The 26,137-nt window shown below is 39.1% G+C and overlaps 1 protein-coding gene across 1 annotated transcript; it reads left to right on the top strand.

Moving 5' to 3' along the window:
* Positions 1 to 648: 648 nt before the first annotated feature.
* Positions 649 to 25,443, top strand: YIPF7 (Yip1 domain family member 7). Its single transcript, XM_053455025.1, has 6 exons — positions 649 to 848; positions 4,559 to 4,677; positions 6,178 to 6,326; positions 6,934 to 7,079; positions 8,127 to 8,308; positions 24,913 to 25,443. Exons 2-6 carry the CDS (start codon positions 4,577 to 4,579, stop codon positions 25,073 to 25,075), a joined length of 741 nt encoding a protein of 246 aa, XP_053311000.1. The 5' UTR covers positions 649 to 848; positions 4,559 to 4,576; the 3' UTR covers positions 25,076 to 25,443.
* The last annotated feature ends 694 nt before the right edge of the window (positions 25,444 to 26,137 follow it).

Raw genomic sequence — 26,137 nt, 5'->3', positions numbered from 1 at the left:
ATATTTCATAAACAGCTTTTAAGCACTAGAACTGTAATGCAAAAGGCGGGTCCGATCCTTAACAAGGATGTGCTTGGCATGTATCAAGTAGATAACATAACATATTTTTCCATTATGATGGGGGACATACAGTATGTTTACAGCTTACTTCTTGTATTCAAAAATACAAGTAATAAGGGGGAGTATATAGCTTTTGAAAGCTTATTTTTTAATCTTCCTCAATGTATATTGTGACATAATTAATTTGTATATAGGGGAGGGTTGACAACCGGTTAGGGGTGCAATTGGGCCTGCTCTGATTTAAACATCCGGGGCCAATACTTGATGTTCTTTTGTGTTCCTCTTGTAATTTCACATGTTTCTGCAGTGATGCCTATGGTAAAGAGGAATTAAGGCAGCATTTAAATCCTGACTAGATCCTTCCTGTGATCCTTTTATTGGCTTTTTAATTACTGCCTTTCTGTAAATATGTTTTCCACAAGGCTGTATAAAAAATATTAAGCCTTTTATCTGACACATATTATTTCGGAGCTGCTTAAATACAGGGTCACTTTATCTGAACTTGCCCCTTCCTGGGCTGATAGCTGCTTCCAGCCCTACCCTGTTTAAGAGTAACTCACTCTGTGACAGGTTTCTATCTCAGCAGACCATCTTTGCTATGAAGGTCAGACGTACAAACAAGCAGTGTAACTAGATGAGCTCTGTGGCTTAAACATGTGCTCAGCAACCAAAATTAGAACAGTAAAAATAGAACTGGACTCATCATTGTAAGCGCAGAATATTGATTTTTGTACATCTTTGTTTTTCCACTAAGTGATGATGCCCGTGAACCCTAGCAAATATTAAAGGTACGTACTGACTGAATTGAATCCAAATATATGTTCACTTTGGAGCAATGGAATTGTTCTCCCAATCTGTCTGCAGTAAACTCTTAGGAGACCAGGATTTAGGGATATTCTTGCGTAAGGGTGAGTCAAGTCATATAAAATGAGCATCTGATTTATCTTTATTCAATCAGGGATGGTTCTAAATCCTGAAGAGATACAGGTTACCCGAGGACATGCTTGAAAGCTACAAGCTTATTGAATTATTAAAGAATATGCGTGCTGTTTTTTTTTTTCCTCCCTGGCTCTATCTCAAAAGCCAAGGAAATGCAAGTATAGTATATTACTCTGAAATATGCGACAGCTTTCGACTATATTTTATTCAAACTGTTATACGCAGCTACATCTCTATTAAATAATAATCTTTTTACTCTGCATACCTTCAGCTTTCTGAAATGCACAAACCACGCATCATAATTCATACTTGCTAACTGTACCGGTTGAGAAAGGACAGTCCTGACCCAAAGGTACCACTGGTCTGATGCCCCAATTAGTGTCATTTCCTGAGTGGGCAATATTCTTGTGTTGGTACATATACTAAAAGAAACAGGTGCATGGCTGCTTTATTGTGTATTGTCTGATCCTACCCACTAGGAAGGTTTTTCTATTGAAAGTTTTCATTGTGCCAGGTCTATAAATGGATCTTTACTCATTCATTGGATAATAAAGCGTGTATGGTTTAAATTAAAATGTTTATACTTCCACATTCCACACTGTGTCAGTGGGTTCGTTTGACAAAACAATCCTGTTGATTTAATCAAATCTGAGCTGCTAGTCAACTTACATTGGACCTCAGATACACAACATGGATTTTAACTATTTTTCAAACTTTTGTTAAAAAAATGGAATGAACTCAGTTTAAAATCCCCAAATTACAGCAAGTCTACTTTGGTGACAAGTGGCCATGTTGTAGAATACATTTTTTCTGTATTATTATCAGCTTCTGTGAAAATACAGTGCTAATATTGGCACCTTTGGTAAATCTGAGCAAAGAAAGCTGTAAAAAATGTATTGTTTAACCCTTTGATGTTTTCTTAAAACAAATACACAAAAATTCTCTGCTCTTATGTATATTAAACAATTACAAACACAACACAGGTTCATACACAAAACACAAAAATGTGAAATATGTCTGTAGCACAATTATTGGCCTTTTTGGTACAATAATGTATATTTTGGATCATTGGCCTGCTGCAAGATCCAACCACGGCCCATTTTAAGTTTTCTGGCAGAGATAGTCAGGCATTCATATCTGTTGATATAGAGTCCATGATGCCTTGTATCCTATCAAAATGTCCACATCCACAGAAACACCTCAAAAATGAAAGAGCCATGGCCATATTTAGCCGTGGGCATGACGTACTTTCATTTTGACTACCTCTCTGTGTGCACCAAACTCACCTCTGGTGTTTATTGGCATCAAGCTCTACTTTGGTTTCATCTGACCATAGAAGCTGGTGCTATTTTAAATTCCAGTAGTGTCTGGCAAACCAAAGACGGTTAAGTTTGTTTTTGGATGAGGATAGAAGTTTTTTTTTTTATTGAAACCCATACAAACAACTTATGGTGATAGAGGCGATGAGGGATTGTAGTTTTGGAGAATTTCAGACGCTACTTACTTCTGCAGTTCTCCAGCTGTGATCCTGAAAGATTTTTTGGCCACTCAAACCATCCTTTTTTTTTTTTCCATATGCCCCCAATTAGCACAGGGGTGACTTAGACATGATGGGACTGGGCAGGCAGGCAAGGAGTCTCTCCATGAATCCGTCATGGTCCTCCTCTCAGACTCAAACTTACCTTTGAGGCATTTCGGTTGGCATCTTAGTGAATAGTTCAGGTGATCATATGTTTTTGACAAAAATAACTTCCATAATTCCATATACTTGAGCCACGGTGTCCTATTGTCCTTATTATGTGATGTGTGCCATGTTGTGCCATGTTGTGAAAAATGAGTTTGTATAGCTTTTGATATATGACACTTAATATAACTAGTTTCATAGTTCACAATTTGTTCCACTCCCCTCTGGAATGCAATGTTTTGAAATATATTATAAGATACTTCCGACTTGATACATTTATGGTTTTTCACCCTGATTGTTATACAGTTCTATTCTGTGTCATTAAGAATACTATTCCATCTCCTTTTTAAAATCAAAGGCTCGACTGCTTCTGATAATGTCAGCCACACCTTGTAGTTCCTTGGAATCTGAAAAATGCCAGCAGAAATAAATTATATAGTCCCTCTGTTTTGGTAATATATTGTCCTTCTGCTCCATATCAATCTTTATTTTTTATTTAAGATGCTTATTTGATTTGAATATTTTTAAGTTTCTTTGTAACTTTTATGGTAATCTGAGTATTGAAAATTATGATCGATAGTCTGATTGCTTTCTGGTCAAACAATCTTTAGATCAGAATTAAGCCAGGTGTCTGAGAGGAGAGTGCTCATCTATTTACCTATTACCTACCACTGTCTAATCAGAATGCTGAGGTTGCCCAATTTGCTTTATGTCAGCTTTGTCATTGTTAGGCTTATACCAGACACTGTGGTATTACACATTACTAATGTTCCTATCACTTCTAATCACTTCCCGATTAGGCCTTTTACCTGTGCTCACGCTGTTATGTGTCTATAAAAAAAAACCCGGAAAAAAACAATAAAACAATTCACTCCCTGTATGCTTTCTTAGGGACTTACAGTATATCTCCTTACATCTTAAGGCTATCCTAATTCAGCAGTACCTGTAGTTCGGCCTCACAAAGGTTGCTGCTGCCCTGCAATATTTACATTGAAAGGCTTATCCTATGGCCTAGGACCTCAGACATCTTTATACTTGGTTTCCCTGGGGACTCTATTGTGACAAATGACTGGAGTTATTCTGTGAAGGATGCAAACCAAGCCAAATTAATATAACAGCACATATCATATCCAATGCGCGCTCATTATCACATCAAAACAGCCAAGTGGGAAATTGTCAGCCCCCTATGTGATTGGTGGATATTAAGCAGTTTTAGAAATAAAATTTTTAGTCTCCACCAAGAAAAAACCCATATTCATTTCTTCTCACAATATATACAGTATATATATATATATATGCATATATATATATATATATATATATATATATATATATATATATATATATATATATTCCTAGGCATACGCTAGTCCTTTCATCAGGGGAAATATGAAACGTGTGTATTAAGAATCTTGTTCAGTTCTAAAATCTTGTTTTATTAGTTCCATCATTGACTAGCATGGTACCTGTTTGTAGAATGACAGACTAGGAGGGTTCTACTGCTCTCCTTTACCTGTTAGTTTATAGAAACAAACATATTATCATAAACATATTGAATATTGTGAAACAAAATTAATTTTATAACAACAAAAAATAGAGTGGTCTTAGCATTAATTTAGGAATGGCTTATATAATCTACCTAACAACACCAGCATTCTCATGCATTCATAATAACAGTGCCCCCAGGTGACCCTGGACACTACTTCCAATAACTTGAATCCATACTACATAAATCCTATGATCATCCGTTACTATAGATTTTGTCTTCACTTATCAGAGTATTTCTACTGTACTTACACCTGTACTTATCATATTAATCAATGAAGCAGATGCTAGTGAATGAAACAATACATGACAATAATATGATCTTTTCAGGTGAAAAAAGTGTGGGAAATGGATCAAGTTGATGTCGATTTTTATCAGTCAGACTATACAATTGATACGGAACCGGTTGCCGATGAAATCAGAACAAACAAGCTATATGAAAGGCGTAGGTGAGTGCTGATTTTGTGGTAACAAGAACCTCTTAATTCATGAACATGATCTGCTTTGTTTATGGAATCATCCACTGAGATGTGTTTCATTAATGACTAACCTCATTGACTTTTTCCTGCAAGATGATTCTAACCAACATCTTTTCTCTTGCACTTGACTAAATACACTACAAATTAATGACTAAATACACTACAAATTAATGAACATGTACTGGTGGGACATAGTCACAGGCAGGGCCGGCCGAAGACTTAACGCCGCCTGGGGCGAAGTTTAAAACGCCGCCCCCCCCGCCGACGCCGGGGGGGGCATTTTAAACTTCGCCGATACAATAATCTACGATCCCCCCCCCGGTACTTACCTTTAAACAGTCCTGCGGCGAGTCTCCCTGCTCTGCCACGGTGCCGGCTTGTAATGCTGAGCGCCGGAAATTGACGTCACTTCCGGCGCTCTGCATTACAAGCCGGCACCGGGACCGAACAGGGAGACTCGCCGCAGAGGAGAGAGAGAGAGAGGGGTGCCGAGCGGGTAAGCGAAAACCACTCGGTGCCCCTCTCTCTCTCTCCTCCGCTTAAAAAAAAAACCAAAAAAAAAAAAAGCGCTTGGGGCGGCAAAGTGCCGCCCCTTCTAAAGTGCCGCCTGGGGCAATTGCCCCAGTCTGCCCCATTATAGGGCCGGCCCTGGTCACAGGCCAACAGTAGGTTGAGAAGATGAAAATGATTTCCTGCTAATGGTTTCATTTTTAGTCTTCCTAACCTGTTTTCAATGTTGCTTAAAATCAGAACTTTAAATATTGTCAATGGTTTTGAGTTTAAACACAACAGTTTCAATAAGCAATACGCCTGTCTAGGCCATGTATCATTTTTCCTTTGTCATCCAAGTATTTAATAAGTAGGGAGTTGTAAGGAAGTTGCAGATGAAAAATCTAATCTCATCACATTTAACTAGCTGCAAACTGAGCAAAGCATTTAATTTACAAATATTGCTCGAAAGCTTTCATGATGACTGCCCCTTGATGTCAGGCAAAAATCATCTGATTTAGTAACCTTATTGGCCATATTTTCCAGGAGACACATACATTTCACATGTTGCTAACCAGCACACATATAGTGCAACAGAGCAATACACCCCCCTCTGTCATGCTAGTTTGCTTGACAGGCTGAGGTTTCAACAGCAATATTAAATATTACACCTGTAACGCAAGCACACACATATAGTTACATCAGAGATTCTAATGACAAATGACCTAGTGTATACTGAATGGAAACAATCAAGAAGCCCCAGATCCTTAACTACTAAAAATGCTAATGATGGTGGTGACTACATATTTAGTATTTTAAATAAAATATGGATGGATGCTGACACTTACTATTACAAATAATGCTAATACAGATGCAAATAAAAAGGTTGGCTACTAAATATATAGTTTCCCAGCATTTCTCAACCCTTTGGCTATATACTGTACATGTCATATTTCATTATAATTGGTTATTTAATTGCAGGACTATATCAAGCATGGCAGAAGTTAGCCAACCTGGAATCATAATGTCCCCACTCCATTATGGAGGCCACCTATATGAAGTACCATATAACCCACCATTTCCCTCAGAGCATAATGGAAACTTTGACAACGAGCCTCCTCTTTTAGAAGGTAACTTGTATACAAATACACAACCATAAAAATGCTACAAAATTGGTCCTCCAAATGAAAATATTTGAAATTTATGTGAAAATTTTTATGTACCTCTAACGAGAGCATCTTAAAAGTGATTTTGGCTACTACACTCTTTTGGTTACCACTGTGAACAGTGGCATATCTTGCTGGGAACTGCCCTTGGCAGCACAGCACAGCCATCTTTTACCTTCATGGCCCTCGTCCTCTATGCTGAACATCAGGATATGACATCATAACTATGCGCATTGACTTTAAAGACATGTGGTGCAGAGTAAGATCAGTGCTCCTCGGTGTATATGGGCCGGTTACTAGGGTCTCGGATCTTCCCACCCAATCCATGGAGCAGCACTTAGGCCAGAATACACCACTGTTTGTTAAGCCATTATTTGGTTATCCTGTAACCATTTTTGAATTATCACTGTGTGGTTCTAGCTTATGCCCCCTGTGCCATCATTTTTTCACTTATTTATTTCAAGAAGAGAGGACCTGGTAGTTTTAATGTTTACGTGCAATGCAAATATTGTATTTTTTAAATGTAATACAGGGACTATTATCTAAAATGTATGGTCTATTTTTATTACAGAACTGGGCATTAATTTTGATCATATTTGGCAGAAGACTTTAACAGTCCTAAACCCTTGGAAACCTGCCGATGGCGGTATTATGAATGAAACTGATCTGACAGGACCTATGGTTTTCTGCTTTGCACTGGGATCAACATTATTATTGGTATTTTTGACACTACATTAAGCATTGTTATTATTTTGTAAATAGAATATTTCAGAATGTATTATTATTATTATTATTATTAGATGCTAACATGTTCCACAGCTTGGAACTCATGCCGACCTATGATCAGTGTAATTATATGCACTGATTATGCAGGTCAATTTTTTAATCTTGAACTTTTATGATGTTTAAAATAGATCCTGCCATTATTTCTTAAGTGTTTATTCTTTAATATATATGCCATGTAGATAATAGCATTAATACAAATAACTGTGTGGCCAACATTTATCAGGCTTCCAAAAGGATAATTGAATTTGCTTCAGGGTCATTTTGTCGTGCCAAGCATCCTAGGCAACTGCCAGGGCGCTGCAATAAGGGATCACTAGTAGGATTGCCACCTGTCTTATTTTTAGCTGAACAGGGTCAACCTCATGCAAGACAAAGTTCTAGTGCAAACTTCTCCCCATATTCTTCAAAATGCAGACCGTTGCACTCTAGATTTTTCTCTTTTTCAGGTAATGAAAAGATGCATTCTAAAATAGACATTCATCGTTAGTGCATGAAATCCCTCACTTCATTTATAACACCAAATGAACAGGCTTCTTCTTCTGAAATCTGAAACCCTTCCGAGTATATTACATTACACCATTATCCACCTCTCCAGAAAGTGGCATCTATCAATATGTAAAAAATAAAAATAGGGGCGCACCAAAGAGTATTAGGGTATATTTGGTCTAGGGCCAGCCCTGATTTGTGTTATCCTGACTTAAAATCCAAGGACATGAGTGTCTACTACACTGGCAGACTTTTTGAGTCAAATAATCTAGGATAGGACTATATGATTTACTGCTTTTTTGTCTAGCTCAGGTTATATTTTCATAATACTAAGGTCCTCTATATGCAGCATATTAGGTTGTGAGACAGAACCCATGTTATATAATTCCATTTTCCTTTTTAATTTTTCTAATTTTTATCGAATAGTAATATGTGTTTTAAAAATTAGTTGTTTATGCTATTATTGCAAATTAGACATCTCTATATTTGCAGGCTGGAAAGATTCACTTTGGTTATGTGTATACCATGAGTATACTTGGCTGCCTAGCAATCCATGCTTTGTTAAACCTGATGAGTATACCAGGCATCTCCTATGGATGTGTGGCCAGTGTCTTGGGCTACTGCCTTCTCCCAATGGTAATACTTTCCTCCTGTGCCATCCTATTTTCCCTACAGTAAGTATGTATGTATATGTATGTATATGTATATGTATGCATATTTATGTGTATATGTATGTATATTTATGTGTATATGTATGTATATTTATGTGTGTATATATATTTTTCCATTTACTAACTGAGATAATAACCACTTGATACAGAAATGATGACACAATGGGGGTGATGTATAAAAAGTGAATCATGAGGTCTGCATAGCAACCATTGGAATAGTCCAATCAGAAGTAACATTCCATATTTTGCTATGGCGATAAATCCTCTTGTTGATTAAAACATCAAAGCTCGACATCTGTGAATGGCCACCTTATCCTTTCTTTAAACTTGCCATAGTTGCTTGCTAAGGCCAATGGAGCATTCCTGCAAGTGAAAGGGAACATTCACTTTTCTTTCAAAGTCGCAACAACCCTCAGACCCACGGAATGCCCTGTAAATGGTAAATTTGCAGTGCACTTTCACCCCTCACCACTTGGAAGTTCCTGTGAGTTATGCCCAACATTACCTTTTGATGTAAGTTTTCCCTAATACAATAATTCGAGTTCTACTTAGGATACTAATATACATATAGCTGGTTCCAGGTGATTACATTGAAATTATGGTGACCAAGTAGTTTCTATAAGCAGGAACAAATAAAAAACAAAAAACTATTTTCTTATAAATGTCCCTGGTGTTATTGAAAATCCAAAATGACATCTATTTATTGTTCTAACACCTAAAGGGTTAAATCATAGAAGAATTAAAAAATATGTAGTTATGATTATTCAGCCTTGATAAGTGAAATTGGGTGACTGTGATGAGCAAAGGTCAATACATATTCATATAAATGTTTACTTTATTATTGATTATTGTGCAGAATATCAAGCAGAAATTATCCCATCACATATTGCATTACATTATGCCTGCATTGATTAAAAGTTTTTATAACATTCTATTCTCGATAACTCCCAACAACATTTACTTTATTCATTATTGTACAAAGTTAACGACAGTTGTATGCTAGCAACAGATGCAAAGTACTAGGTCATCCAGTTCTATACTATGTAGTATCTTTTTGTTAGGTCTGTGGAAATCATTGGGATTCCTGTTGATTTTAGATTCACCTGGCATGTCATTTCTCAGTGTGGGCCCAACAACACTGCAGGATTTTAGGATATGACAAATACACCCGCGGATGCACGAGGTTATCCTGAACTTCTCTATGGCTGAGTAGGTTTTACAACTTAAAATGAGAAACCTTAATCTGCTAGAAAAACATTGCTTTATATCATAGAACTAATTTCTTCTCATTTAAACAAATGAAACTCACCATTTAGTGAAAAAAATAGAAAATGCTTTCTCTACCCACGGTTGCCAAGTCATTAAATGACTTGCTTCACAACCTAAGGAATGTGGCCCAGACAACTATTAGGATGTAATAGTGCAGCCTATGTATTTTGCATTCACCAGTGCATAGGAGATCAGGCAGTCTTATGGCAGCCTGGAGTCTTCCCTGTCAGTGGAGTCATTATCGCAAGTATAATGACACGAGCTGTGAGCCGTTACACTTCAATAGAGTATAAATGCAATTTAAGCACTCTCTTCCAGCGGTAACACCTCTGGAAACACTGTAAAACATAATAGTTTCATAATAGTTCCCAGCGGGGCTTTCCAGATGCTGCTAGGATCCCCAATGGTACTCTGATCAGCATATCTGGGCTATAGAGTCCTGCTTGCTGATCACACTGCTGCAATGGGGATCAAATTGAAGACAAGAAACAAAAATAAACTAAAGGACCTAAATGATGTCTCCATTTGGTTTTAAAGACCCCAAAGGGATCTTCAGTAACAAGATACAATAAGTAGAAGCTAATAGTAACAATGATTACAAATATAATAAAGTGAAAAAATTTAAAGTAAAGAATGTTAGGTACTCAAACACCTCTTATTTCTTCCATATGAGATATAAAATAAAAAAAATAATTCCTTGTGCCCAAACTAATAACTTAAATACCAAAAACCTGTTTTATTTAACAAAACATAGAAAAAAACAAGGTATGTAATTATTACCATCAGAAATTAATGTAGGTATATAACACCACCTCGGCTGTGCAGATGTTTAAATAGTCCGAGTTCAAATAATAAAAGAAAATATACCACACATTGCAACAATTGGTAAACTTATGCCATCACGCTATTTTTATTCACATAACACAAAATAGCACAAATGTTTAGCAGCAGCCCTTTCTTAATGTTTAATAACTTGGTGGCACAGGTCAGTGGTAGATTCAGAGCCTGATCCACACTAATACACACACACCCTGAATCCCACACTAACACACACACCCGGACCCAGACACTCACACTAACATACCCAGACACTCACACTAACCTACTCATATACACACACACAATATATTAATTGTATGGGTGCACAAAACACAAAACGAGAAACCATGATTGCACAAACATATGGTACAAAATGTCTATAAGTGTCAAAAAGCAGAGTTGGTCATGAAAGAGTTAAATTAAAGTTAAAGGTTCAAGCATAGGGAACCAATCTGTCTTATCTTTAAGCATCTTTATGCCCTCTTTGACTATATGAGTGCCCAGAATTTTGCAGCAGTTACTAGGCAAACACTGCCTAAAAATGACAGAGCAGCGGTCCATATGAACAATGTTTTACATTTTATCTTTTATATTAGACAGTCTTCCTGTAACAGTTTCCTTTAAACACAGTAGCAAACCAGAGATTGGCACAAATACCCTTATCATCAATTTACTGTGAAGTTGCAATTTAATATAGCCATGTAGAGATGCAGCAAGTGATAAGCAGCTTACTCCTGTAGGGAAATACAGATTAACACAAACTGCAGTAAAACACATTGAATGTCCCGCTTATGGTTAAAATGGCATTACTGTTAGAAGAATTAATGATTCATTTGATTTCCCCTGGCATGAATAGTATGTACATATGCCAAGAGATAGCCAGGTCTACTAAACATAGTAGCCTAACGTGATGGAGCAGAGTTATTAACCGATTTTCTATACTATCCTCACGCAATAGATGGATTTTACATTATATCAGTGTTATGTTTTCATATCTCAACACTAGCCTTTCAACTATATATATATATATATATATATATATATATATATATAAGGTTTAGCAAAAGAAATAGTGGGGCAAATTTTTACTTTAAGCTTCACTTTTGAAAAGCAGATAGCACAAAGTTATGACAACCCAAAATATGTCTTTACAGAAGTGAAGTCATTGAAAATAATCTGAACCAAACTAGCAAATTACATGAACGCAACGAGCAGGGTTGCACGCTGAGCCCCTATTCCCTGTTCCTTTTGACTTCAGTGGGAGCTAAGCTTGTGAGTTGAGCTGACATTCTATACAGCGTGTTCCTGCTGACTGACCATTGCATTGGTTGCATTGATTATAATACAAACCATAAGCAACATAGCCTCCAAAATGTCATACTTCAAAATAAATCTTAAAAATGCTTGCATAGATTAGCCTGAAATAAAATGCAGTGCTCTGTGTAATAAAATGAGCATTAAAAAGGTTTGTCGATTGTTATGGCCCTTAAAAGAGGAATTCTTATGAGATAAAATCATAACTGAATCTGCCACTAAAAATAATTTCTCACTTGGTTATTTCTCAGTATTTTATTTTTAAACTAATCAGACTGGCAAACATCTGCCTTCCTAGACATAGCCAGACAATCACATGTACATTTTCTCAGTTTCATATGATACTCCAGTGAAGATTATATTTTGATTGCCAAAAGCAAGCCTGGCATGTGACAGGTTTTGCCTTCATTGGGATCAGTGTAAATAAGGATGGATCTCTTGGATAGATTTAATAATCATGTAACAATGAAATTCATCTATCAGCATAAGTAGGAAGCTCAAAACATGATGTACAGGCTTCCAATGTAATATTATATATATATATATATATATATATATATATATATATATATATATATATATATAATTATTTTAAAATAACAGAGACTATTCACTAAAGAGAACGATGTCAGCTAAGTTTGTAGGAAAGTTGTGGCTTTCATTCTCTCACTTCACTTTTTATTATGAAGGGCCCAAACTATCTGGCTACTCCAGCTAGAAGTGCTGAGCTGTTCTTTCATAATATATATAGTTCAATCGATTCAACTATACATTATACATGCTCTGCCAAGCTCTTCCTACAACAGAAGCTCAAAAGGTGGTAACTTTAATCATGTGTTGTGATGTCCTCTAATTCTCCCTTTAATAAAAAAAACAAAAGCCAAAGTTCCCATAAAAAAAAAAAACAAAAACAAAACAAAAACAGAATATAACTTTTTTTCATAGAAATTGTGGTAATAACCATGTAAAACTTTGTATCTGCGTATTAAATCTCACAAGGGAATACTTAAAATGGAAGGGAAATCAGTGAACACTTCCTGGTAAAACACAGAACCAAATTAATAAAATTGTCATTATAAGTACATGCACAATTTATCTAACACATTTTCATATCATAAGTGAAATCCATGTAGTAGTAGAAGGTTAATGCATTTATTTCTGTTGATGCAGAGCTGTGGGCACATCTCTTTACAAAACTCATGAAAGGTCACATTGCTACAGAAAAATGATGAGTGACCAGAACATTGAAGAGCAATCAAAGGCAACAGCTGGAACCAGAAGTAGATTATCCACTAAATTTCAGGGAAGATCAAAAGCGTCAGCCTTAGTACTCAGCACCATCTGTCCTGCTAAAAACGGTAGAGGAAAAAAACCTTTCCACAGAATATGAAAACAGGAAGACATTTACTTTTAAACCACAAAACATATAAGCCATTGGAAAAGAAACATTGTCATTTAATAGCCTTGGGGTGGTCTGATTGTCCTAATGTGATTTACAAAATGTGTCATTGGGACAATTTTTCAGTAAGAAATCATAATGTTTGAGGATAAACCGGAAGCATCCTTTGATAGTATCATTCATAGCATCATTGCATATTTATAGTAAGCAAATAAAACACACGTATGCCTATTTGTTCAGGTCTAAAACCTATCCATTCTCTAATATAAAAATGGTAAAGTTTAGTAAGTAATATAAGAGGTTTGAGCAGACACACTCACACAGACATACACAGATGTGTAACAACTTACCTGCCACAATGCATCTGTCCCAACACCTGCCAGCTGCTATGGCGGCAGGACCCCACAGAGGTGACCCTCCCTGTTAAATGACGTTCTGAGGTAGTGGGTGCTTGGGACAGGCCCGCATACCCCTGACTACTAAAGCAAATTTAGTACATGCTGAAGCCTTCGATGGGCGCCCACTTTGACCTGCCACAGTAACTCTTGAGTTTATGTTTACCCTCCAAAAAGGTTTAATTTGCCACTGTCTACAGGGTGCCCACTTTGACCTGCCACAGTAACTCTTGAGTTTATGTTTACCCTCCAAAAAGGTTTAATTTGCCATTGACTACAGGGGCTTAACTGTAGTACAATTAAAAATACCCTCCTCTTATTTGTGAGTTGTTTGATAGACTTAGGGGGTCCAAGGTATTCATCAAATTGGATCTACGAGGAGCTTAAAATCAAGTGGAAGATGAGTGCAAGACAGATTTTAACACCCGCGCCACTCACTATAGTTATACAGTAATCTCTTTCGAATTATGCAATGCCCCCGCCATCTCTGTTTCAGAAACCATTTGCAACAGTTCGTTATTGTCTATATAGACAACAACCTGATTTATTCTTCTCACCTACCTTCCCACCGGGGCATGTTAAGAAAGTATTACGTGGGTTAAGAGAGAAAATGTTGTATGCCATGCTTGAAAAATGCAAGTTTGAGGTATTCAAGTGACCTTTCTGGGATATGTCATCAGTGCCATTAGTTTTGAGATGGACCCTGAATCAGGCTGTACTACAATGGCCTTAACCCCATGGATTAAAACAATTACGGTATTTTCCTAGGGTTTGCTAATTATTACGGCGGTCGTAGCTCCTCTGACTGCCCTTATCAAGAACAGATCTGATTGTTACAATATGGCTCCTGAAGCCACCCTGGCCTTCAAAAATTGAAAGGACTGTTTGCTTATGCCCCCTTCCAAATTCATCCTGACATCAATCAACGCCTCGTTCTTAAGGTAGATGAATATGAGATAGGAGCGGGAGGACCTACAATGGACCGCTACATTGGTTCTGTGGGTTCTTCTCAAAATGTCCTCAGCAGAGAGAAACTAAGACATAGGGAACTGGGAACTAATTGCTGTCATACTGGCTTTGACTGTATGGAGACATTTATTAAAGGGTCATGCACTCCTGTTACCATTTTTATTGACCACAAAAATCTCCAGTATATCAGTAACACCAAAAGACTTAACCTGTTTGTCATGGTTCAATTCTATATCTTAGTACCCTGGATCTAAAAACACCAAGGTTGATGCACTCTCCTGTATGGCAAAAATTCATAGTGCCTAGTAACTGTATAATTTCCACGTTAACATCTACGATTTCCCCTCTAATTATTTGCATCCCAGCTGGTATACTATTCATGCCTCCAGACACCAAGGAAGAGATACTTCCAAGGTTGCTGGACATACTGAAATAAGGCTTTACTCCTTTTTTCTTGGGACAACAGTTTTGGTGGCCATCTTGGAGGAAAAGCATCAAGGACTTGTTTTTGGCCCTGGCAGCCTTCAGAATACAACTGCCTTTGGTTGGTGTAAAATTCTCATATTATTCTTGTGCTGTTTTGGTTGATTTTCCTGTTGTGCCCGGACTTTTTTGACAATACTTGCTGTTCTTGATTTGGCATGCTTAACGTGTCCTTCTGGTTTTGAATTGGCTACATATGACCTTGGCTATTCAGTGGAAGATTTTGGTTCTTGCCTTCCACTTGCTTCGTCTCTAGGTCCTCATCTCTTGCTTCCTGGCCTATTGTGCTTCACAGGACCCTCCCCAGCAGTAAGGACCATAAGTTCCATGGAACAAGAGAGGTAGCTGCCCCCAGAAAAGCAAGGGTTGCGCTCAAACAACCAGACAGCAATGCCCGTGTGTTTCTTTTGTGCTTCCATCTGCATCATATGTCATCTGATGTCGGATGTCACATCAGCCTGGGACTTACTTTGCCCCCGATGCCAAGAATCCTTGTTAACGCTCTTCTAGATAGAGAGATTATATATTAAATATGACAAACTAGGACAGTATTGAAGATCTGTTGTTCTCATTTCACCTATAACACTGCTTACAAGTGATTTTCAAATTATTAATTTCACTTAGGCCTAGGGCTGAAACAACGAATCGATAAAATCGATAATAATCGATAACGGAAATCGTTGTCGACGATTTCCGTTATCGATTAATCGAGTGATCGATTCGTTGTTGGAGCACTCGGCTCCTTTTACTTACCTCCGCGAGCGTTCCCCGCTTCTGCTACACGCTCTGCAGTCTCCGCCTTCTTTTAACTACGTGACGGATGTGACGCGTTCCGGAGGTAAGTATTCTTCATGTCTATGTGCACAGATCGCACAGAGCCACTCGCACAGAGCGAATCGCTCTGTGCGAATGGAGCCACTCGCACAGAGCGATTCGCTCTGTGCGAGTGGCTCCATTCGCACAGAGCAGTTCGCTCTGTGCGAGTGGCTCCATTCGCACAGAGCGGTTCGCTCTGTGCGAGTGGCTCCATTCGCACAGAGCGGTTCGCTCTGTGCGAGTGGCTCCATTCGCACAGAGCGGTTCGCTCTGTGCGAGTGGCTCCATTCACACAGAGCGAACCGCTCTGTGCGAGTGGCTCCATTCGCACAGAACGGTTCGCTCTGTGCGAGTGGCTCCATTCACACAGAGCGGTTCGCTCTGTGCGAGTGGCTCCATTCGCACAGAGCGGTTCGCTCTGTGCGAGTGGCTCCATTCGCACAGAGCGGTTCGCTCTGTGCGAGTGGCTCCACTCGCACAGAGCGAACCGCTCTGTGCGAGTGGCTCCACTCGCACAGAGCGAACCGCTCTGTGCGAGTGGCTCCATTCGCACAGAGCGGTTCGCTCTGTGCGAGTGGCTCCATTCGCACAGAGCGATTCGCGGGGGTGGGGGTCCACGGCGGGGTGGGGGTGGGGTTTCAGGGGATGCAGGGTGTGAGTGGGGGTGCAGGGCAGGAGACTGGGTGCAGGGCAGGGTGTGAGTGGGGGTGCAGGGCAGGAGACTGGGTGCAGGGCAGAGTGGGAGACTGGGTGCAGGGCAGAGTGGGGGTGGGGATGCAGGGCAGGGTGTGAGTGTGGGTGCAGGGCAGAGTGGGAGACTGGGTGCAGGGCAGAGTGGGGGTGGGGATGCAGGGCAGGGTGTGAGTGTGGGTGCAGGGCAGAGTGGGTGCAGGGCAGAGTGTGGGGGCAGGGCAGAATGTGGGGGCAGGGCTGGGTGCAGGGCAGAGTTGGAGACACTCTGGCATATAGGGGGTTAAAAGGCATGTCATGGGACAGAGTGGCATATAGGGGGGTAAAAGGCATTTCTGGAGGCAGAGTGGCATATAGGGGGATACACTTACATACACACACATGCTGAAAACACATTCAAAAAAATATTATACATTTTGTACAAAAAAATACATTACTTTACTCACCTTCTACTTCTCTTCACTGACCTGACATCCGGTGCTGCAGCAGTCTGAGTGCGAGGGGGCGGAGCTTCCACCTCACGCTGCTCCCATCACTATGCAGCCATCGGACTGCTGGGAATGTAATCTGAACGGCCGGTGCGTGCTGATGCCCCCGGCCGGAGCTACTTTAACACTTTTTTTTTTTATTTATATGGTAAGCAGGATCGGCTCGCCATATAAAGTAAAAAAAAAAGTATTAAAGCAGAGCCGGCCGGCGGCATCAGCACGCACCGGCCGTTCAGATTACATTCCCAGCAATCTGACAGCCGCATAGTGATGGGAGCAGCGTGAGGGGTGAAAGGTCAGTGCGAGGGGGCGGAGCTTTCACCCCTCACGCTGCTCCCATCACTAGGCGGCCATCGCACACGGCTGCTGGGTGCCGATGCGGCCGGCCGGCGATACTGTAATACATTTTTAAAATTTAATATGGCAAGCCGGACCAGCTTGCCATATTAAATTAAGAAAAAAGTATTATAGTAGCGCCGGCCGCATCAGCACCCAGCGGCCGCTCAGATTAGATTTCGGGCAGCCTGGGGGGCAATTGCCCCTGGTCCCAGCCCGCCCCTGGTCCCAGCCCACGGACCTTCCGGCCCACCGGGAGGTAGCCGCAATGACACAACATTGTTTTTTCCTCACTCTCTCTCCCTGCCTTCTCCAACAACTGCTTCCATATCTCTGCTTCTTCTCAGCTCCTCCTTCTCCACTAATCCGTCTAACCACTTCTCCTGCTCCACTTCACTGTTTGCTCTACGGAGTACTTCTGCAAAAGGCGGAGCCTCTGTGCAAACCACGGGGACAACCTCTCCTCTATTCATCCAATCCCATGATGTGCGCGGAGTCTCTGCCCTTTTGAGGAAATAGTCTGAAGAATGCAGATGAAGAAGCAGAGATGGAGAAACAGATGAAGAAGCAGAGATGAAGAAGCAGAGATGCAGCAGTGGAGAAACAGAAAAGGAGAAGTGAGATGGGAAAGCAGTTATTGGAGGAGATAGGGAGAGTGTGAGAGTAGGTGAGGGAAAATTACCAAAAATTGTTTTATATAAAAAAAAAATGTTGAAAATAAATGGACCACAAATAAAAGATACATTTGTCCGAACCAAAATGGCTGAAAACTAAATTTATTGACCAAAAACAAATGGACCAACATGAAATAGTTTTTGGTCCAAGCGCACATGTTTAAAAAATACCCAAGAGAGACAGACATTTGAAATGAAGATTAAACATTTCAGTACCAATGACAGGGTTGACAAAGGGTTCCTGTCTGATTATCAATACTTTTTCTAGTGTTTCCTGAATGTTATTTTAGTTCACTGTCATAAATGAACACATCTGATGCCCTGAACTTTAAATCATTTTCTTTATTGGCGCAATCAAAGGTTTCAACTTTGAGAAAAACTTTATTTTTTTATTTGTATTGTTAGTCTGCTTTTCCTGGACTCCTATGCTGTCATAAATGTCTTCCGTTGAATTTTTTGTGTTTAGCATTGCTTTAAAAGTGCTAAAAGGATGTTGATGCTCCCAAAAGCTCATTCCTCAAACATGCATGACCTTTTACCACTTTTAACTTTTGATAGCATCATTTTTATGTAAGGTTTCCTTTTTTCCAAAAGCTTTGCAATTTTCAGTTCTGAAATGCTCATGTAATTTATTTTGCTAAAAAAGCCAATGTAATGTAATGAAATTTGTGCCGAGCTCATGAAGGCAAAGCTAATGCAACTTAACCATGCAAAAATACACTTTAAAAACAACTCTTCTGCATATCTGTATCATATCCTAATTTCTTAATTAAATATGGAGACATTTTAAACATATTTTACATTGGCCCATTTAAGTCTATGGAGCCCATTCCAGTCAATAAAGGTGTACTACAAACTTCTAACACTGGGGGCCGCTAGTGGGCAGGTGTATAGAAGATGAATTGTTTTTTTCTGTGTTTTTTGTGGCATTTATTTTTTGCTGCTTTTTTTAACAATCATTCCTACAGAAAATGTTAGCCAGGCCAACCCAGTTATTCACAAAAAAACAAAAAACAAATAATTCTTACTGAAAAGAAGAAAACCAGAGCCCAATTCTACAAAGAGTAGATTTTCTTAAGGGTAATTTTAGTTCTGAAATATCTACACATTATCAAATTAGGAGGGAATGACAACCTATGTATTCTACAGGTCGATACAGTTTGTTAGGCAGTGCTAAAAGTGCTTATAAAAGAAAGAAAAATAATTAAGCATATCCATTTTGTTTTTAACAATGTACACAAACTAATTGGCTGAAAACAGAAATCAATACTTGGACTGGTTTCTAAAAGTGCTTTATTTCTAAGTGACACGGCAATTAGAATGAGCTGATTATATGGCCAGGCCTCTTAAGAAACCTCAGAGGCATACATATATACTAATACACACAGAGAAATATTGTTCTAAGCATGCTCTGCATTCCTCGACCGTACTGTGAAAAGTAGTAGCCGCTGGTCTTACTCTTGGATAGCTGATGGCTCTTGGGTTGGATGTGCCCCATGGTATATTATGTTTGATTACAAACGCAACCTTGGCTGCTGCCCAGCACTTCCGCTAGGGCTTTTATGACGCGTGCTGGCGTGACATGACCTTCTGGTGCTCCATCATAGAAACCTCAGTGGAATTGCCGGCAACAGCTGAGGTTGTCTACGCACATTGTGCAGACATCCACCGGCTGCCCCCACTAGACAGCAGGGAATCTGGAGCACGAGCGGCAAGTCTAGGGATGCATAGGTAAGTCTGGGGGCAGAGTGGCATATAGGGGGTATAAGGCATATCTGGGGAACGACTCTATTGGTCGCCAGCAGGGGCCTCCTCTGGCATCAACCAATTGGTTGATGCCAGAGGAGGCACCTGCAGGCGACCAATAGGCTCACACGCACACACGTCTTTTTAACTCCTGATGGCAAACCTACGGATTTCCGCTCCCGCTAACCTCTGCGATGCTGCGTAGAAACGGGAGCAGAAATCTGTAGGTTCGCCGTCAGGGGTTAAAAGGCCGTGCAAGGGACCAATAAAGTCGCATGTACAGACCTTTAACTGTTGGAGCAGGGAGACTAGTGGTCTCTGCCAGCCAAGTTGCTGCACCAGGATTTTAAAAGTCTGTACGAGCGACTCTATTGGTCGCCAGCAGGGGGCTCGTCTGCCATCAACCAACAAAGTACAGGTGTTCTTCCATTGGTTGATGGCAGAGGAGGCCCCTGCAGGCTACCAATAGAGTTGCTCGTACAGACATTTAAAATCCTGGCTCCAAAGCTGGTGCGTAGTCCGTACCACGTTAACCCCGTATTAACCCCTTCTAGAAAAAACGGCAAAAAACAAAGAAAAAAAAACGAACACGAAGAATGTACACAAATACGAAGATTTTTCCCCCCACGAAGATGAACATGAAGGGTTGGCCGGCGCCCAAGTCTAGTTTTTAATGCCAAGCACCAGTGCCTGATGCAGGCTTCATAAAAGTCCTGGACTGGATTCTGCAAACCCATCTTGAGAATCCAGTCGGCTACAACTATGGAGTTGGATCGTTGATGGTCGTATTCTGGGCAGAAGAACTTCCACGGTAAAAGTGGTCCAAGGAAGTAAAAGAGGTAAACCAGTGACATGGTCACGGGCAGCCAAGACTCATTGATGCACAGATCTGCTATAATGTCCTGGTGCCAGATACCACAGCACACCTTAAGAGGTCTAGTAGAGTCCATGCCTCGACAGGTCAGGGCTGTTTTAGTGGCAAAAATGGGACCTACACAATATTATAGGTGGTCAAAATGTTATGGCTGATATATATATATATATATATATACACATCTATACACACACACAAACATACATACATAAATGTTTGTTTGTGTGTACCTGCATCATATATTCTTATAAAGGTACTATTAATTATTTTTATTTTTGCTCCTGAAACCTGATATGTCAGCTAGGAAAAACAAGCTTTCTTGTTCATGTCTTAATTTATTTTGAATTCACACTTTCTGCTACAGATAAATCCATTTTTTATTTCTCTGCCATTTAAAATTAGCCCTATAAAAATATAGAAGGAATCTTTTTTTACTCCCGACGCCGACAGCTGCATCTTGGAGCTTATACTGCTTCAGAAATTATTTTCTCGCGGTAGGCATCTGTCACACATAATTGCATATAGCAATCTTATTGAAAAGGGGGACATTTTAAAATATATTTTTGGATATTGAGTGCATTTTAGAAACAACTAAAATATGGAGTTTTTCTTTTACTAAACAAGAGGAGTGGGAACATAATGCATATCTCACATATAGAGTTTAAACAGGACAAATAGGAAAATAAGGGGGAAACAGTACCTTGAAGAACTATTGTACCTTTTCGATGGATCTTATTTTCACCCAAGTGAACTGTATAGGAAAAATATAACATTTCATCGGTTACCAAAAGTTATTGTTTTTTTTTAGTTACATTTGCTAAAAAAGCTATTCTGTATTTCTAAATGTCACATATGTTCCAAGATTTTAGGTTTCTAAATTAGGACACCAGTGTTTGGGGCTATGGGTAGAGGAGGAAGTTAGTGGGGATGTAGATGGGAGTGGGTGGCACCATAGGTGGGATTGGGCAGGGCTGGAGGTGTGGACATCTGCCAGTTTGAAAATTATTCAAATAGGGCTGCACGCGGGAGGCAGGAACCCAGTGAGGTCACTTATCACGATATTATGTGACCTCATGGTAGCATTGGGGCTGCTCGGACAGTGTAAGCACTAGAAGCTATAAAGAAAACTCTGGTTGAGGCAAGGGAAGGGTGTAATGTGTAGTGAGGTGCGTTTGTTGGTGTGAGTGTGTGTGTGTTAAGCAAATTTTAATTTTGATGTGTTCTTTTCCCCCATCATGCATTTGTTGAATGAGATATAGCCAGTGTATCTCCAGTTAAAGTTTTGGTGCAGTTGCATCTGGAGCTTGATACCCTAGCAACTTAAACAAAAATATTTTGGTTTTGGTTTCTATCTATCATATAGGTACCAATATATATATACTTCATAGCGATAGTAAGTGTGCAAGTTACCCTTCCCATAATGTCAGATTGTAAATCTGAGAGCAGCATACTGTCTGATGTATAGATCTTTCTCTGTCTATATTACTTAGTTCCCCATATACTTGGGAACTTTCTGTTACTAAAGTACTCTCACTCCTTGCAGGAGGTGGTCAGGCTGGGCACATGAGCTGAAGCTGGCCAGTCATGGGGAGGTATCACACAATACCTTTAAAGGGGGTGGCAAGTGAGCGGAACCTAGGTAGGTAGAGAGACGCCACTCTGGTATCAAATGGTGCCCCTGCAGACTTTTAATGATTCTGGTACTATTTATCTCTGCATATATTTGCACCATAGAGATTATCCACACGAATGATATTTATTGAATTTTTATTGACATAATTGTTCCTTTTAGATTTAGGCCCCATCTGCTGAGTGTTTTTTGAGTGAATGAAATAGCTTTTATTATTACCCGAGGAATAAGATTCAAGTGCCTATTCTCACATCTGTAAACAATAAATCTATACTTCTATTGTTTTGTGCAGCGAGAGCCTTTTTTTTAAATTGCATCATCCCAAGGTGTAAGCAGACTCCATTGCTATAGGCAACTGGTAATAACGTGGCTATGACTTTGGGGGGTATCCGGAACCTCCCAATTACCCCAGTTTTTCAGCCATTGTTCTGCTGCCCCAATTTCCAGCTTTTGTTGGCTGAGGGGATCATCGGCCAGTTGGGGATATCCTCTGATCTTTCCTGATTGGCCCAGTGCGCTATGGAATCAATGGATGTCACCCCTCACTGCCTCTGACCCTAACACTGGTGTCCAAATCAGGACACCAGTTGAGGGGTATGGGATATGTGATGACATAGCTGGAAAATATGTTTAAATAACATGCATCAACATGCATCAGTTATGGTGTTAAATCACTTACGACTTGTGCTCATTAACTAGAAATATTTTGATATCTATGTAATTATCCAAGCTGTTTAATGTATAGGATAAAGATTGACTCTGTAATGTACATTTTCCTTTCATTAACCAAAAGCTGAAATATTCTCAAATAGGAAAAAATGGGGCAAAAAAGAGATAATGTAATGAGATTCCAAGTCAGAGAACTGCAGTTATAGATCTTAGTTTGCAGATAGCAAAGGGATTTAACTGCATCTTAAAGGGAAGAAATGTTATTTATGTCTGTATAAAACAGATTAAAAAAGTACTAAGGCATTTACAGCTGTCTTCACCGTAACATAATAATTTGCTGGGTACCCTTGCTTCCAAAGAACAGATAATGCTTAATATATATTCCTTGTCATCTTTCTTTTTAACCATTTCACTGAATGGTGCTTCAGCTGGTAATCTAACATTTTACAGTTAAATGTTAAAACCGATTCATGGAGGTGGGTTTTATTGGGCACAATCCTAATATTTTAATAATTATCTAATGGAGAACAGAAAATGATGATGAAGCAATGTTTGAGAAGTAGTAAGTAGGAATAATAGGGAATTAATTACAAGGATTATTATTACATAGGGAGTAGGATAATTACAGCAGGGAGTTTGTGAATTCTGACATTGCGGGGAACTGGAAATATATAGGAAATAGAATTAGTGAATGGGGGATTGCCTTGGGATGTTAAAGGCAGAGGGGTATTAAAAAAGATATTGGTATTAGAGAACTGGGAGTAATAATGATGGTGTAACACTGGACGATATATTATATATCATGGAATCAGGATGATGGCATTGGGCAAAAGAAGGGGATAATATCATTAATACAATGGGAAGAGTAATCACATAATACTAATATTAAGGGATTTAGGGTAGGTCGATGAAGAAGGATAAAAATATTTGTCAATATGTAGGCTAAAGACAGCGACTGATAAGGATAATTAAGTAATAGAAACAATAATGGCAATGCTAGTAAAATGGGGCTGATAATGTTTTTTGGGAAATGATAAGAGAGAGGTGAAATATGAATGACATTCAGAAACCCCAGTATATGTATGGCATAGGAAGGATCAAGTTGTCCCCAGACAATCCTAGATTAAGTTGGGGATATTTATTCTGGCCCCACCATATAGCCCTGAGCTTGTGGGTGCACCAACATGATGTTTTACTTGTGGCTCTTGAAGCACTAGCTCTGAAATTGTGCAGGTCGATAACAGACCTTTGTATAGGAGAACTTTAGAGTGCATAGTTAAGTCATTCAGATAAACTATTTCTATAACAAGCTCACCTACATATTTTCTTTAGTGAATAAGCATGTGTAGATATTTTATATGACATAAAGCATTGCATGGGTGACAGCAAGTTATTTAGTACTAATCTTTAGGTTTCCACTTGCCAGTTTTAGCCAAAACAGCAAGGCTTTCCCTCATTGTTTCTATTTCATAAAAGCAAGGCAGAAATCTAATCTAAATCTCCTGTTACCACATAAACTAATAAACATTCCTTGGCTCAAACATTTTGATATTTTGCAGAAAGCACACATATACGTTTTTATTAGACTTGAGCATTCGTATTCGGGAGAACGTGAAAACGAACAAGAAGGGTGCGTTTTCACTGTTAAGCCCGAATACCGAAGAAACGAACATGGCGGCGGCAAAACATAGACGAAGACAAAGACACACAAACGAAGAATCTTCATCTTTGTTTACTAATCTCCCTGGTCCCTTCCCCATGTAGCCTACCTTATCTACGCAGAATCGCAGGAGTTAACGGGAGTGGAAATCCGTAGGTTCGCCGTCAGGAGTTAAAGGGCCGTGCGAGAAATGAATGACATTTATAGTCTTAGCAGTCCAGTATTAAACCATGATTACACCTGGGCAATTAGGGCTCAAGTGAAAACGTTGACATTGGGCACTTCAGCTTCACTCATCATTGCATTGTATACAGTTCATATGTATTTATAGACTTTGAGATAAATTGATGTTATGGTTGTTTTTCTCTATTTTTAGGGGCATAACTGGAACAATATTGGCAGCGGCTGTGATTGGATGGTGCAGCTTTGCAGCTTCCAAAATTTTCATCTCGACTTTGGCCATGGAAGGACAGCAGCTTCTAGTTGCCTACCCTTGTGCTTTGCTATATGGACTTTTTGCTCTAATGACTGTTTTTTGAAAATGTGTATCCAAACAGAAGCAACCTAAACAAAAACACTGGTAAAAACGAGTAAAAACGTAACTTATTCAAGTCCTATAAGGGGCAACCCGCAAATAAAATGCTTTGAAATATCACATTGAAGCTCACCTACGTTGGGTTTTCATAATGCATAGTGAAATCAGGGAAATTGAATGTTTGACTGTTTTGCAGGTTCTGGGTTAGTGAGTATACATAAACAGTAAAGCTTGCAAATGATTAATCCACCTGCATCAACGGATTTCATTATTCAACAATATATTTTAAACATTTTACATTTAAGTTATTTGTAAATGTTTTTTCTTGCCTCCCAAATAAAACTTGACCTTTCAAAGCTTGGTAAGTATAAATGGACACTGTGTTTGCTTTGCCTTATGCATTTCAGGAATGTTTTCATTTGCAGAAAAAAAACAATCATATTTATGTATAGCAGCTATATCTTTATTAAATTTAGCCAATTAATTAAAGCTATTTACCCTCCTCGTAAAATTGGAATCCACCATTGATGTTGGAACAAAAATTAAAGAGCAGACTTAATTTTGTCTTAATAAGGAATGAAAGAACAGAACAATAATAAAGCATTATTTATGTGCCGAATTGTTAAATGATAAAGCTTCGTATTGGTACCATTAACAAAAAATGACAAATAGGCTTGATCTATATAATATTACATTTGAATGTCTAGGCATATAAATAGGATTCCAATATTTTCTTTTAACTCAACACACATCAGTGCATCACGCACACGCTAATAACTGCATGGCAAATACTTGGAAGACCAGGAGCGAACATTTGTTCTGCCTAGAGGATTGTCAGTGGTCCCCTGCTGTGTGCTAGAAAAGTGCTTTCACACAAAATGAACATGCTTGCACCTCTCATGGGTCCATGATATAAATCAAGCAATTGCACAAAATTTCCAAATTCAGTATGCAGTGGATGAAAAAAAAAATGAAAAAATGTCAAAAGCGCAAAAGAAAATTCTCCTTAACTCATGTCTAGCTGACAGGTCAACGCCGAAGAAACTCAAAAACTTTTTGTAGCAGT

The sequence above is a fragment of the Spea bombifrons genome, chromosome 1 (genome assembly GCF_027358695.1).
Source record: "Spea bombifrons isolate aSpeBom1 chromosome 1, aSpeBom1.2.pri, whole genome shotgun sequence".
Lineage (NCBI taxonomy): Eukaryota > Metazoa > Chordata > Amphibia > Anura > Pelobatidae > Spea > Spea bombifrons.
The sequence above is the reverse complement of the archived record's forward strand: the minus strand, read 5'-3'. Positions and strand labels throughout refer to the sequence as shown.

Bases quoted from the DNA above. Each gene is read 5' to 3' on its own strand.
- YIPF7 (XM_053455025.1), top strand. From the start codon at position 4,577: ATGGATCAAGTTGATGTCGATTTTTATCAGTCAGACTATACAATTGAT. The intron at 4,678-6,177 runs GTGAGTGCTGAT...ATTTAATTGCAG, and splicing joins AAGCTATATGAAAGGCGTAG to GACTATATCAAGCATGGCAG. The intron at 6,327-6,933 runs GTAACTTGTATA...TTTTTATTACAG, and splicing joins CGAGCCTCCTCTTTTAGAAG to AACTGGGCATTAATTTTGAT.